General features: G+C 40.7%; 2 protein-coding genes across 3 annotated transcripts in view; one reads left to right on the top strand and one right to left on the bottom strand.

Annotated features, from left to right (window-relative positions):
- Positions 1-367: 367 nt before the first annotated feature.
- PNMA1 (PNMA family member 1) lies at positions 368-5,931 on the top strand. Its single transcript, XM_005893815.2, has 2 exons — positions 368-2,275; positions 4,285-5,931. Exon 1 carries the CDS (start codon positions 1,143-1,145, stop codon positions 2,202-2,204), a length of 1,062 nt encoding a protein of 353 aa, XP_005893877.2. The 5' UTR covers positions 368-1,142; the 3' UTR covers positions 2,205-2,275; positions 4,285-5,931.
- Positions 5,932-6,225: 294 nt separating this feature from the next.
- DNAL1 (dynein axonemal light chain 1) overlaps positions 6,226-15,119 on the bottom strand; it is a 39,408-nt gene continuing 30,514 nt past the window's right edge. For both annotated transcript variants that reach the window (XM_005893816.2, XM_070377556.1), the window contains exons 6-8: positions 14,340-14,466; positions 13,361-13,501; positions 6,226-10,306 (exon numbers count right to left, since the gene is read on the bottom strand). In XM_005893816.2, the coding sequence (XP_005893878.1) occupies positions 10,266-10,306; positions 13,361-13,501; positions 14,340-14,466 (309 nt within the window). In that variant the 3' untranslated portion in view covers positions 6,226-10,265. The remainder of the gene's footprint in view (positions 10,307-13,360; positions 13,502-14,339; positions 14,467-15,119) is intronic.

Below are 15,119 nucleotides of genomic sequence, written 5' to 3' on the forward strand. Positions count from 1 at the left end.
GAGCGACTGAACTGGACTGGTTGAAGGAGCGACGTGAGTTAAGTCTTCCTTGACAGACTCATATCATTTTCAATGCACTCCAGAATTAAACTTTTAAACACAGTGCTTTGTTTAAAAAAAAAAAAATCTGGAAAGTGTGAAAAAGGAAATGCGCCATCAGAGAACGCTCCGCGAGTCCCTTGCTAGCACCATGGCAACCGCAGGCAGCCGGAGCGTCAGGGTCTGGAGTCTTCCAGGCCGCCGTTGCCTTGGCTACGCTCGCGCAGGCTTCGGATGCGGGGGCGGGGCGAAAGCCACTCGCCGGCCGGCCCCGCCCCTCGCTGCCGCAGTAACGCCTGGGCTGGCTGCGGGTCAGTCAGGCCGGCAGCCTCTCTACTCCGTTCCGGGTCAGCTCGCCGCAGCCCACGCGCAGCCCCTGCGGCCTGCCTTCGCCGGCGCCGCCTCTAGCCTCGCTTCCGCCTCCTTCCCGCGCCTCGGCTGCTGGTGCTCAGGGTATCCGACTGTCGTCGCCGCCCAGAGGGGTGTACCTGCGCCAGTGAAGAAGCCGCTCTTGGGCTGGCCTCGCGGCGACCTCTGGACAGTCTCCCCCTGCAGGGGCGGCACAGTTCGCAGTCTGCAGAAGAGCGGCTCCTCGCGCGCCTGAAGGCCGAGCTCTGACCGCGGAAGCCGGGTTGATGCCAGGAGGGGCAGCAGCGAGTGGCCGGCGCCTGAGCTGCGGAGAACGGGCGGCCACGCCCCGGGATCACACCCCGGCGGCCTCTTCAGAGCGCGGCGTCTCCTGCCATCTCCGCCTGTCTTCCCTCCGGGCCTCTGCGCGGAGACGCGACACCCTGCCTGCAGGTGCGGGACCGGGCCCGCGGATGCCGATCGGAGACACAAGATGGCGTTGGGCGCGTGACTGAGCATCCCCCAAGTTTCGCTCCGAGGACGTGGAGGACGGACGTTGGTGGGGGCAGTGAAAGGACGAGAGCCGGATTCTGGTGTCGTTGGTTAATTGTGATTGCGTGAAGCTTGACTCCTCGGGCAAATTGCAGGGGAGTGTCCGCTGTCGTCCTAAGTCCTTTAGCACAGGGAGCCACAGTTTTGACTCGTATCTAACCCCCTGATAACCCAACTATCAGGGGCCCTTGATAGTTGGGGAAATGGCGATGACACTGTTGGAAGACTGGTGTAGAGGGATGGATGTGAATTCCCAGAGAGCCCTGCTGGTCTGGGGGATCCCGGTGAACTGCGATGAGGCTGAAATCGAAGAGACCCTCCAGGCTGCGATGCCCCAGGTGCACTATCGAGTGCTTGGGAGAATGTTCTGGAGGGAAGAGAATGCCAAAGCAGCCTTGTTAGAGCTCACTGGCACTGTGGATTACGCTGCCATCCCCAGGGAGATGCCGGGTAAAGGAGGGGTCTGGAAAGTAGTCTTTAAGCCTCCGACTTCCGACGCTGAATTTCTAGAAAGGTTGCATCTCTTCCTAGCCCGAGAGGGATGGACTGTGCAAGATGTTGCCCGTGTCCTTGGGTTTGAGAACTCCTCTCCAGCCCCAGGCCCAGATATGCCAGCAGAGATGCTAAACTATATTTTGGATAATGTTATTAAGCCTCTTATAGAGTCCATATGGTACAAGAAGCTGACGTTGTTCTCGGGGAGGGACATCCCGGGGCCTGGGGAGGAGACATTTGAGCCCTGGCTGGAACACGCTAATGAGGTCATTGAGGAGTGGCAGGTGTCTGATATAGAAAAGAGGCGGCGGTTGATGGAGAGTCTTCGAGGCCCTGCCGCTGATGTCATCCGCATCCTCAAGACCAACAACCCAGATATTACCACCGCCGAATGCCTGAAGGCACTTGAGCAGGTGTTTGGAAGCGTGGAGAGCTCCAGGGATGTGCAGGTCAGATTTCTGAACACTTACCAGAACCCGGGAGAAAAATTATCTGCTTATGTCATTCGTCTGGAGCCCCTGCTGCAGAAGGTGGTGGAGAAGGGAGCCATAGATAAAGAGAACGTGAACCAAGCCCGCCTGGAACAAGTCATTGCGGGGGCCAACCACAGCGGGGCCATCCGAAGGCAGCTATGGCTGACCGGGGCTGCGGAAGGGCCGGCCCCTAACCTCTTCCAGTTGCTTGTGCAGATCCGTGAGGAGGAGGCCAAGGAAGAGGAGGCGGCAGCTGAAGCCGCCCTCTTGCAGTTAGGCCTGGAGGGGCACTTCTGAGTCCCGAGAAAACGGACTTTAGTGCAGACCTAGATCACAGCTGCTTTTCGTGTTTCTGTGCTGTCCTGCAGGTATGTCACCTAGTGGTAAAGACTTAGTGTGATTTTCCTGGGGTAAGTCAGGCCTGCATATTCACGTTAACATTGGTAAAACCTTGCAAGCGAGCACCAGAGCTGCTGCAGTACAAGTGAGTCATGTCAGCCACAATGCCAGGGAAAGGCTTGGACAGTGCAAGTTGTCAGTGCTGCAAGCTGTCATCATGGCATCATCATCAGTTGTGAAAACCATGGGAACTCGTGACACTTCCCAGAGGTAACTGAATGTGAAATTGCGTGTTCAGAAGTTTAGTGCATGGCCTGGCTCACACAGGAAGTGTTGAGTAAAAATGTGAACTGTTGTTATTACTACTCTTGTGAGTAGTTTTTGTGTTTACTGTAAATTGTTCCTGATTTATATTAACGGAAAGAAGTGTGAATTAGATATTATTCAACTTTCCAGTGCAAATTTCTCATTTTTCATCTTTAAACATCTAGATCAGTTTAACTGAGACGTGTTCTGAGGCTGTAAAAGGAGGTGTTAGAAATACTGCACTTACAGAGTTGTGTATCAAGTCTTCACTGAACAAGATAGGAATAGAACAGGGAGGTTAATATGAACCAGCTCAGTATCTATTCCCCCATTTCAAATCTTTATCATTGAAGAGTAGTTTACCTTGTTCATGCTGGTTCTCAGTTTGAAGTTATCAAATACATGTTTATTAATAAAAATATTTTTTAAATTCTGTCTTGTTTTTCTGACATGTATGAAAAATTTCAGTGTAATTAAGCTCTATGATCTTCTTAGGAAGACTTCGCCATGTCACTGAAAAAAACCCCAAACCTCAGTTCTTTTAAGTTTTATATCATACTATGTAATTTGAAGTTGCAGTACCTTTCAATATATTCAATCTTTGCATGTTTTCTACCAGAGAAGTGTTTGAAGGCAAAATCAACTAAATATTTATTTAGTTGATAACTAAATATTAACTTACTATAAAATGTTAGAAAATCCTGAAATGGAGTTTAGGAGGTTATCTAGCAATGCTTCCCCCCCCCCATGCCCCCCAACCCCCTGCCGCCCTTGTAAATCTTTTTTCAGCTAAAACTGTTTCACTGCAGGAATAATAACTCATCATACTTGTATAAAATTGATGGTTCAGTATCACAGCAGTCACTTATATCAAGAGGATATAAAAAGAGAAATACAACTTAAAACATGTTTATTTGGTTCCAGAGATTCAGTGACTGAAGTTGTCCATCTTTTGAAATTCTAGTAAATCCAGAAGTGATTAAATGAACATAAGAGTTCAGTGGAGTTTTCCCATAGTAACAAGGCTAGCTGGTCTGTGTAATGATCACAAGGTAAACTTATTTATAAAGGCTGATAATTGGTATATGGTATATTTTTGTATGGGTATATTTTTCTGTACACTCATTCATGTCCTCACTTACCATGTCTGTTCCTCCATCTTCCTTTCTTCTCTCAACACACACATCACATCTTTGACCCCCACAACACATTTGCAGACCTTAACTCACCTCCACAAGCATGTCTGCATTCCCCCTCTTCCCCACTCATAACTTCCTCCTCCACTCCCACAGGCTTGGCACTGGTACACACTCTCCTCACCTCTCACAATCCTGTCTTCACACACTCACTCCCACCTTCTCACCAACATGCCATCATAAACATACACCCTCTTCCCACCATACACATATACACATATTACACTCATAACAAAAAGAAGTAATAGGTTCTTCATGTTTTTTACCCAATATGGACATACTTTATCCATATATAGGGATACACCATATCTTTTTATGGCTGCAGAATTGATTGCATTTTAGGAGGGAAAGTCATCACTTAGGATTCTCTCACTATAATTGCATATATCTACATATACATACACACATACTAATGCAATACATATATATGGCAGAAAACAATGTCAGAATTCTAGATGTTCACCCTTTATTCTAGAAAACAATGAACTGAAAATAACGTGCTATTTATGATCTGAATTAAGGTTTTCTCTTTATAGGCTCAAAATCTGCTTTATAAAGGAGGACAACAGCAAGAAACATATCCTCATAATCAAAGAACTGTGGAATAAAGAAGCAGAAACTGCAATACAGTCCCATTCTGTGACCAGAGTTACATTTGACAGCATAGAATATGTGCTGGGAAAATGTGTAGTATCATTGCTATTGCTGGGTTCTTCCTGTTTCTTGTGTATCAGAAAAGAGCTAGCCAACACCAGGCCATTTCAGGCAACAAATCAAGGGCCTATCTGCCAAGCTTAACCTTGTACACTTCTGGAGATGAGGAGAGGACTAGCAATGGCCAAGTGCGGTAGTAACTTGCTGTCTCTGGAAGTGCTTCTTCCAGGATCTTAAGTCATTTGAAATGGTGCCCAGAGAACTGGGTAAGACTTACAAACCTGAGAGAGGAGTAAACTACTGAAAAATAATTTTAGCACAAAGAAATGAGTCAATCCCCCCTTCTTTTTCTCCCTCTCACTCACACACAAGCTGTGTGGAATGTCATCCAAAGACTGAATTTCTTTGGAACTGAATATCATTGAGAGTTCACATAATTGCTCTATATTAGTTAAAACTAATGGACAGTAATCAAAAAAGATACAAATAGATTTTCTATAAAATAACACAATTTATTACTGTTTTAAAACAAGTCTCACAAAATAACATTCGGAAACAACATTTCTAAATAATTTAACACAATAAGTTTAGTCATAAAGTCATGCTACAAAATTCCTGCATATAAAAGATTATTACTAAAGTATTAATACATGTTAAAATGTTCTTCAGAATGGAGTTGGTTCTAGAAGCCAAAGATTCTGGAATGATGCTCATGACCATGACTGACACCCTGGGAGAAGGAGCTGCCTGTATGCATATTCTCTACAGCTACCAACTCACTGGTCTTTTGATATTGATCCCTCTAGGCAATAGCACCTCAGAGGCAGGTACCCTGCTGATCAAAAAAGCAAAGAACATCCCAACGTTGTAACATTAGCCACAACTTAATCTAGCCAACATCTAAATTAACTTTTTAAATCTAGATATAGGAAAGATAACTCACAAAGTTTCCATTCTGAGTAGCAGAATTCTACTTAATAAATCCCCCAGAGGGATGACTTCATGTAGCAGACATGGAAGATGACACCAACTAGGGAAATAAGGAAATCCTGACTCTGATTATGATGACACAGAACTACTGCTCCGGTGGGCTCAGAACAAGCAAGGATGAACTTTAATTCTCTAATATCCACATGCAGGCTGGGTATTTACCCATCTGCCCTTTGAGAGTACTTTTCACCAACATCCAGTTCATTTTAAAGTGCAAATCGACTGTAAAATAGCTTCCTCTCCCTCACCTCCTTGTTAAATTTGCTAGATCATAATTTGGTTGGCTGGTTCCTTCTAACCAGCCCAATATGGGAAATTAACTAGAATCCAGTTATGACTCCTCCAAATGTCAAGTGAAAATTTATCTTAGGTTAGAAAAAGGTAAGACTCAGTCTACTTGTTCATTTTCTTTCTTTGTAGTCGCTGGTTGATAATAAGGCAGGAATGGAGATATAAATGAGGGATTTCTAAAAGTTCAGTGATTTTTTAAAAAAACATACCCTTAATTTTTTTTTTTTTATTGCACTTATAGTTAAAAACACTCATGCTAAAGTGAAGATAAAGGAATATGGTCAAGTTAGCTGTGTCAGAAGCACCAGCTCTGCTGCACTGAATTTGTTTTATATTCAGTTATTTACAGACATATTAAGCAGGCCAAATAAATAAAATGCATGCCAAAGGAACTGATTTCTGCTAAAGGATAACTTCCAATTTAACAGTTATTTTTCTCCCTTTGCCAATATTTACAACGTAAGGTCTCTGTGAACAGACAATCAGATTGCAGTTTAGACAATCAGACTACTCATAATCAATGCTTTGACACTTCCCCCCAGTTCTTTTTAAGTTAGTCACTTAATCCAACCTTTCCAGGCCCTACGCATTTTCCATTTTGTCCTAAGAAAAATCCAGCTGGAAGATTCTGGGTCACATAGACAACTACCTTCAACTCAACTTACACATCACCAACTCTGAGGATAAGTTAACTGTTAAGATTCATTTCTTACTCCTCCTTATTCTACTTGAGGCCAACTGGTAAGAGGTATCAGAAGCGTCTATTCAAGTCAAATTTTCTCTTTACACAGGAACCACATTAACATGTCTTATACCACCTCTATTTGTGGAATAGATCCAGTAACCATACCAAGTTACTGGGCAATTATGACCAGACATTCTTCTGATCACATGCAAAGTTAGTGTCTATGCCAGCTACTTTCATATATAATTACCAAATTTTATACAATATTTTTCTGTATTTAATGACTGCTACAGTCTACAAAATTTGTGCATTATTGGACAATGAATAAAGAATGAACACCTAAAGAATGATGATCTGTTTTCTATACTCAAAATGTTAAACTTCAGAGACAAAGCAAAATCTATCATAAAATTGGATTCTGTTGATAGTAAGGAGAGGTAGGTTAACACTTATTGTCCTAAGTAAGAATGCTAAACAATAAAAGTAGAGACCCTGCTGAAAAACATAAGTTGAGCCTTCCAGCCCTGAGTTTCTAATGTTACATGAAAATTATTAAAAACAGCATTACAAGGAAAACACCAGTGACCATTTCCTTCTATCCATGATTATCAAATATATCACCTCTGAAACAACTCCGGTAGCATATGACTGCTGCTGCTGCTAAATCGCTTCAGTCATGTCCGACTCTGTGCGACCACATAAACAGCAGCCCACCAGGCTCCCCCGTCCCTGGGATTCTCCAGGCAAGAACACTGGAGTGGGTTGCCATTTCCTTCTCCAATGCATGAAAATGAAAAGTGAAAGTGAAGTCTCTCAGTTGTGTCAGACTCTTAACGACTCCATGGACTGCAGCCTCCCAGGCTCCTCCATCCATGGGATTTTCCAGGCGAGAGTACTGGAGTGGGGTGCCATTGCCTTCTCCGAGCATATGACTACAGAATGAAAATAAATGGACCTTGGAAAAAGGAATGTTTCTACAAAGCACTGGTTCTTAACCAGGGGCAAATCTGTTCCCACCCTTGTGCCCCACAGGGCAGATGGCGATGTCTACAGACACTTTTGGTTGTCACAACATGGGAGAGTGTTCTACTGGCATCTAGTGTGTAAAAGCCAGAGATGCTGCTAAACATCCCCTACTACAAGGAACAGCCAGCCATACCCTGCAACACTATCCAGCGTAAAATATTAATAGTGCCAGGTTGAGAAACTCTGGTTTAAAGGAACACACTCCTATTTACAAAGAACACAAAAATCTTTCAAAACCTGACTAGGTAATACAATATAAGCTTAGAGTTAGGGAGCATAGGAAAGCTGAATTCCTCAGTAGGCTATAATAAAATTTCCTGTGAAAAATTAAAATACTGTACTGATTCCCTGGTAGCTCAGCTGGTAAAGAATCTGCCTGCAATGCAGGAGACCCTGGTTCAATCCCTGGGTCAGGAAGATTCCCTGGAGAAGGGAACAGCTACCCACTCCAGTATTCTGGCCTGGAGAATTCCAGGGACAGAGGAGCCTGGCAGGCTACAGTCCACAGGATCACAAAGAGTCAGACACAACCGTGACCTTCACTTTTCACTTTCACTGATTCCATCACTACAGGAATAGAAGAAATTGAATGATCCACTAAAATGGCATTATGTCTTAAGCAAGGAACACAGAATCCATTTCAAGTAGGTCAAATATCTAATCCTAGAAGCATAAACCAAAGGCATTTACTATCAGCTAAATTTGCAGCAGTAAAGGATGACATAAAGAATTAGTTGAAAGAATATTCTGAACTTCTTCATATACCTTATCTTTCATTTTCTAATGACATGAATTCTCGCTCTAATTCTAAGAAAAGGATGCACAGAAGTCATTCAAATATTTGCTGAGTGAAACTGAACTATAAATTGTGTGTGAAATTAACACAGAAAAGCACCTTACACTTCTCTGAGAACTACCAGTGATTAAAAGACATTAAGAAACAAGGAGATAAAGCAATTATCCTCCAATTAAAACTTTTTTAAAAAAAAGGAGAAAAATTAGTTTCTATACTACAGAATTCAAAAAAGTCAATCATCAACAGTGTAAGCCATTTTATAAATAAATTCAATATGAAGTCATTCATTCATTCCCTATTATATTCACTTCCAGCATAACTTTTGAAAATACATCCATGCATAGCAATATGGCTTCAAACTTACTTACTAGATGAAGTGCAAAGTACAAGAAAAGATCGTCTTCCCTCTTAGTTTATGGGCCTTAAATATCACCAAGGGTAATTCTCATTGCCTATGGTTCAGAAAAAAATACTCAAAGGCTCTGAATGTATAAGCCAGTCAGAGCAAAGATTTCTTCCTATCAAACTAAGGAAGAGCATAAAGAAGCTAAAAAAGCACTAGACTTATTTAGAATTGATTGTCAAAGCAGTGGGTCCCTTTTGATCAGAGTGATTCAGAGAAATCATGTAGTTCCTACTAAAATAGCTGCCAACTTCTGAAAGCCAGGACTACTTTTGTTTCTTTGACTGGTTTTACATAAGTAAATGGGGAAATATTAATAGCAACCATTAATAATCTCTGGTTGAGGGACTTTAGGCACAATTTGGCAGAGGGCCTCGACTTCTTTTTTGCAGTCTATCAGTGACCCAGTCACAGACTACTATGGACTTCATCTGGATTACTGACTACCATATCTTGCATTTTCCAAAAACAAATTTTTCTTATATGATAAATTCTAAACTCTGCATCCAGCTATTGCTTTGCAGTTTTGAGGTTAAATCACCTAGTATCCTTCACAGAAGAGGCAATCCTTAAAAATATTGCCATTTGCCTGGGATTCCATAATGAAACATCTTTTCCTTCCACAACCATTTACATAATTTATTTTTAGAGCTGTTTAACTTAAACATTTCTAAAAATATACTTTGAAATACTAAATTTGACTTATTGAAAGATACCAAATCCAGTCTTTTAAGTTCTTTACCTTCACAACAATTACTTCTTTCAACGTGACAGTCAACAGACCGAAGTTATTAGGGCAAATTTTAAAAAATATGAATGGCCAACATTTAAGCTAGGAATTCAAATATAACTACTGCTTATATACATTTCCTTATTTAACAAATAAGGAACTATAAACCAAAAAAGTGTGCCTAAGATTAGGTCCACATGTGTAATAAGGCCAAAGTACAAGTCAAAGGAGTGATCATGACAGTCATTTTAACCACTGACCTGGATCACAGAACAATTGGCTGATTGTGTACAGGACTTGAGTGGACATGCAGGTCAACACAACGTAAATTCCAGTTGACAATGCGCACACTTGTGGAACAAAAGATAAGTAAATACAACATGGGCTTATAAGGCCTCCAAGGTACTCATTTTTCCTTTTTTCACTCTAACTTTTCCAATTCGACTTTGGTGTCTTGATTCTAGGGCTGCTGCTGTAATTCTAAGAGGAACTCTTCCCGAACCAAAGGCATGGCATATTTGTGCTTCTGAGTCATAAAGAGATGGACCTTCAGGAAAGATGGCCTACAGATTCAATAGTTAAGTATATATATTTAAATGTCTGGCCTAAAACAAATCTAAACAAACTGAATAAAGCAACACATTTCTTTTGTTATTAAAAATGACTGGTCTATGAAGGTTTCAGTAGATGGGGCCACACAGTATGTAACTGGGACTGAAGACAAAACCTGAAAATGTGTAGTTTCTAAAAAGAGAACTAGAATATATAAGGTTGGTGTTGTTGTGGGGGAGAGATACTGAATAGGTTTAAGAGAATAAAAGATAGGAATGAGAGGTCTAAGAACCATTTGCCCCACACAGAATCTTTAAAATAAACAACTATACAAAACTTATCTATTCTTATGACATTTAAATAAGTTAACACAAAGTGGAAAATGTAGTGTTAGTTATCTTCTTCCTCATCTTCTTTAATTACTGGGGTACCTAAAAATGAAAAAGAAAATTATTTCTGGTCATTCTCAAGAGATTGTGAAATTCTACATGAAAATATTTTTTTGTAAACCTGAGGATGCTGTGAAGTGTGCTATAATAAAATGATACCACAAAATAATCTTTTATATTTCAAGTTATCTAAAAAACCTCTAAGAAGAATTTCCAAGCTGATTAGGTAATTATAAATATTCAGCTCCCCAAATGAAGAGCTGCAAATAAAAACACCTACAGGTACCAGGCAGAAAAATAAGGCCCTATAACACAAGAAAAAGTCTGTACATTAAACACAAAGAAATACTCATTTTTCACAATAAGATATGCAATCCCAGTATTGCCAGAATCTGAATTTCCATGTTACTCCCCCAGATATTAAACATTGAGGATAAATTGGAAAAAAATAAAAAGAACCAAGGGACAAAAAACAAAATACATCCTCAGCTCTCACTGGGCAAACCCATTTCTGAGCTCTGGCATTTGAAGCATGCCCATATGGCACCCCACTCCAGTACTCTTGCCTGGAAAATCCCATGGACGGAGGAGCCTGGTGGGCTGTAGTCCATGGGGTCGCTAGAGTTGGACATGACTGAGCGACTTCACCTTCACTTTTCACTTTCATGCATTGGAAAAGGAAATGGCAACCCACTCCAGTGTTCTTGCCTGGAGAATCCCAGGGATGGGGAAACCTGGTGGGCTGCCGTCTATGGGGTCGCAAAGAGTCGGACACGACTGAAGCGACGTAGCAGCAGCAGCATAATTTGACCTTAGTCAACTATTCTGTCTTACCTCTTCAATCAGTCACCCTCCACTCCGGATAAACTGATCAACTCAACTGCTTCCCAAACTTATCTTGCAAACCACTACACCTCTGGATTCTTGGTTAACAAAGTTCCTCCATTTTGGAATGGCCTTCCCAACACACCTCCCATCTAAGCCCTAGCTTTAATTAAGAACCAACTCCAGTGCCTCTTCCTGTGTGATTCTTCTTTATGGCATTGAGCAGAGTTTTACCTCTCTGTACTTCCCACAGCATCTGTTTATGGGGGCTAGTGAATGTCTTGTTGAAATACAAAGTACACAAACTGTAAGTATGCAGATTGATAACCGTACCCAAAATGGACATATCTGGTAACCAGCACCCAGATTAGGAAGAGAACATTATCAGAATCCCCTAAACTTCCTCAAGCCCCCTTCTTGTCATTGTCCCCCAACAAAAGGTATATTCTATCCTAATGTCTAACACCATAGATTATGTTGCCTGATTTTGAAATTGGTATGAATAGAACGATATTGCATATACTCTGTGTTTGGCTTCTTTTGCTCAACAATATGTTTGTATCATTCATGTACATTGTGTGAAATTATAGTTCATTCATTCTCATTGTTGTTTAATGTTCCATTGTACGAATATGTCGTAATTTATTTATTGTTGGTGGGCATTTGGGTTGTTTCCAATGTACAGTTATTAAAATAGTGGTGCTATAAGCATTGTCATACTGCCTTTTGGTAAACATCCATACTCTTTTCTTTTGGGTATGTAACTAGGAGAAAATCTGCTGGGTCATAAGGGGTGTGTATGTAGTGCTTTTGTAGATAATGCTAGTTTTCCAAAGTTATGCCAAGTTATGTTGCCGTCCAGCAGGTTATGAGAGTTCTAGTTGCTCCATTTTCTACTAACATTTGGTATAGTCTGTCTTTTTCATTTTAGCTCTTTAACATCTCTCACTTTTTCTTACAAGCAACTGAAGAGGAGCAAAAATAGGCTTGTTAGTAGCCATGGCCATGTATGTTCTATCTCACTGGTTTAAGGTAGACCAAGGTCATTCTTCCAGGGGCTCCTCATACCGGCCTGAAGGCAATACTTGGTCCAAAAGGCTAAATATGGCATGGTCTATTCAGGGTCTACATAAGAGATTCTTTTCTATTCTTAATGGAAGAGATTCACTTTTTGTGCACATTCAGAAAGGAAGACAAATGATTTCAAATAGTTTTGGAGTCTAACCAAAGTCGAACATAAAAAGGCTAAAGTCCAAGACTCTAATATACCCTCTCTTTTCTGCTATTTTATTTTAAATTATGAACATTCTTTCATATAGGTACAATATAAATAATTTAAAGAATAACAGAACCAATTTTTATATATCCATCATCCAATTTAAGAAATAGAACATCACCAGTATCTAAGAAACCTGTTTGCCTCTTCGTGTTTATTCCTATACCTCCCACAAGAGGCAGTCTACAGTTTTTGTTATTTTACCCTTTGATAAGTGACCAGAGGGAAAAAAGGGAACATACTGCATGAATGGCTTCCTGATAGCACCACTGGGAGGAGGAGTGACCCAGAGAGGTCTGTGACTTTTATCATTTCTAGTTTTTAGATGACAAAAGAAGAAAGTTTGGTAAGGTGAATTATTAATCAGTAAAATGACAAAAAAAGCTATTAAGTGGTAGAACTGGGACTTGAACCCATGACAAAAAAGCTAATAAGTGGTGGAACTGGGACTTGAATCCAATCAGTCAAGGATTTTTCTTGACATTGTCACCTATCTTAGGTATTGAGTGCATGTGCTCAGTCACTCAGTTGTGTCCAACTCTTTGTGACCCCATAGACTGTAGCCCGCCAGGCTCCTTTGTCCATGGAAATTTCCAGGCATGAATACTGGAGTGAGTTGCCATTTCCTTCTCCAGTTTTAGGTATTGGGAAACTAAAATTAGGGAGGAGAAGGAGAGAAAACATTACAATTTTGATCCAATTGTGAAAAAGCAACTGTTTACTATTTATGTCTAATTATTTTGCAATATAATATCTTTGGGACTTGAGAATAAACCCAGATTTCTCATAAGCTTTTGGTTTAGGGATGATCCTAGAAGTTTTTCATCTCATTCTGGCCCAAACTGGGACCATAAAATTTCCTATGGACAGAAATGGTCTTGGAGAAGAGAGATAACCTATCATTTGCTTTAGTTTTGCTGCTTTTCATGATTCCATGATACAAATTCAATTCTTATACCCAAAAAATATTTCTAAGCTGGCCCACAGTCACTCACCATCTAGCTTTTTCAGTTTGGGCACTCTCTTGGTTGCCTCTTCAACCCAGTTCCCCTCAGCAGAATGTTTCTCTTCCAAGGGATTGCCTACAAACACCAGGTCTTCTAGGCATGGCAGTTCTGCCAGCTTCACAAATTCAGCTACAAGTGCAAAGAATACATTACATATTAAAATGGCAAGTTTTACCGTTATGATTTTAGGGGCTGAATTCCAATACCACTAGCTCTTAGTTTGTGACTATTCAGAACAACTTGTTAGGTTTTGAAGGAAGTAGGGGAAATTATACCATAGGAAGCCATTCTCTGAAGACATTATAGAAAGGGTGACATACCTCTTCTACCTTTGTGTTAGCCTAAGGATGGGATACAAAGAAGAAATGAGGTTCAGAATCAACAAATCAACCTCCAGTGGTAGGTCTTCTCTATACTGTATGCATCAGTATCAGCTAAATTAAACTGCCTTTGTCTCTGCCCATCCCTTCATCTCTGAATACTTCAAGTCTCTACTGTAGAACGTATCACACAGTTTTCAAATTATTAACTCATAAACTAATCTTGCCCACTAAGCTGTGAACTCCTTGAGGGCAGGGATAGTGTTCTATTCAATTATGTATCTCAAGAGCTTGGCATGGTTCAAGGCACACAGCAGGGCTTTAAAAATGCTAAATGGATGGTGTACAACAAAAAAGAAAAGCAATTACATGTTAAATAAGTCTTCCATCTAAGAATTATTAAACTGATTCCTTTTAGCCTTTGGACAATAATTGAAATTTTTTTCCATGATTAATAGGACTAGGACCTTACAATCATTTCTAAGTAACCATTTAAATGTAAATGTCAAGTGTTTAGATGAAATATAGGAACTCATATAGCTATTTCCCTCTGTGCTGAGAAAGAAATGTCCTCAATTGTATCTTGTTCCCTACTGGGTTATTTTCTATAAACATGAGGTAGAAGATTAGCAAAGAGCCAGCCTCACCCCAGTCTTTCACCAGGTTATTAGACATGTAGAGAATCTTCAGTTTCTTCATTACATGGATCCCTTTCAACTTCTCAATAAAATTGTAGGAGATCCACAGTTCTTCTAGTGTGTCCCCTACTGCTTCCTGAAATAGAAAGCAATTTGATTTACATGCGTTTTTAAAATATAAAAATATAAAGACAATGGCCTTCAGAGAGAACTGAGACCCTCCTGTCCACTGGCAGGAGAGCTGAAGGCTGTATGGGAGTTTTTTCTCATTAAGAAAGCCATGTAGAACATTTTCTTCCTTTCTTCAAACTAATCTGAACTAAGAATAGCTACTGAAATCATCAAGAGGGGAAATAATAGTACTATTTAATTGAACAGTATACTTTTCAAATTACTTCCCTATACATGGTATTATTTGATCCTTATTTAAAATAGGAAAATCATGTTATTTAATTTCTAACATAGATTAAGGGCTTTTTCTCAGATCACAATGCTATTTTGTTTTTGACCACATCACGCAGCTTGTGGGATCTTGGTTCTCCAACCAGGGATGGAACTTGGGCCCACAGCAGTGAAAGCTCAGAGTCCTCACCACTGGGCCGCCAGGAAATTCCCAACAATGCTATTAGATAGTAGACCTAGGAGAGTTCCCTGGTGGTCCAGCGGTTACGACTCTGTGCTTTACGGCAGAGGGTGCAGCATATGAGACTAAGATCTCACATGTCACAGGGTGCAGCAGAAAAAGAAAAAAAGTAGACCCAGGTCTAAATTTCAGGGTGTTTTTTTCCC

Source organism: Bos mutus, chromosome 10 (genome assembly GCF_027580195.1).
Source record: "Bos mutus isolate GX-2022 chromosome 10, NWIPB_WYAK_1.1, whole genome shotgun sequence".
NCBI lineage: Eukaryota > Metazoa > Chordata > Mammalia > Artiodactyla > Bovidae > Bos > Bos mutus.

Coding starts and splice junctions, on each gene's coding strand:
- PNMA1 (XM_005893815.2), top strand. CDS start 1,143: ATGGCGATGACACTGTTGGAAGACTGGTGTAGAGGGATGGATGTGAAT.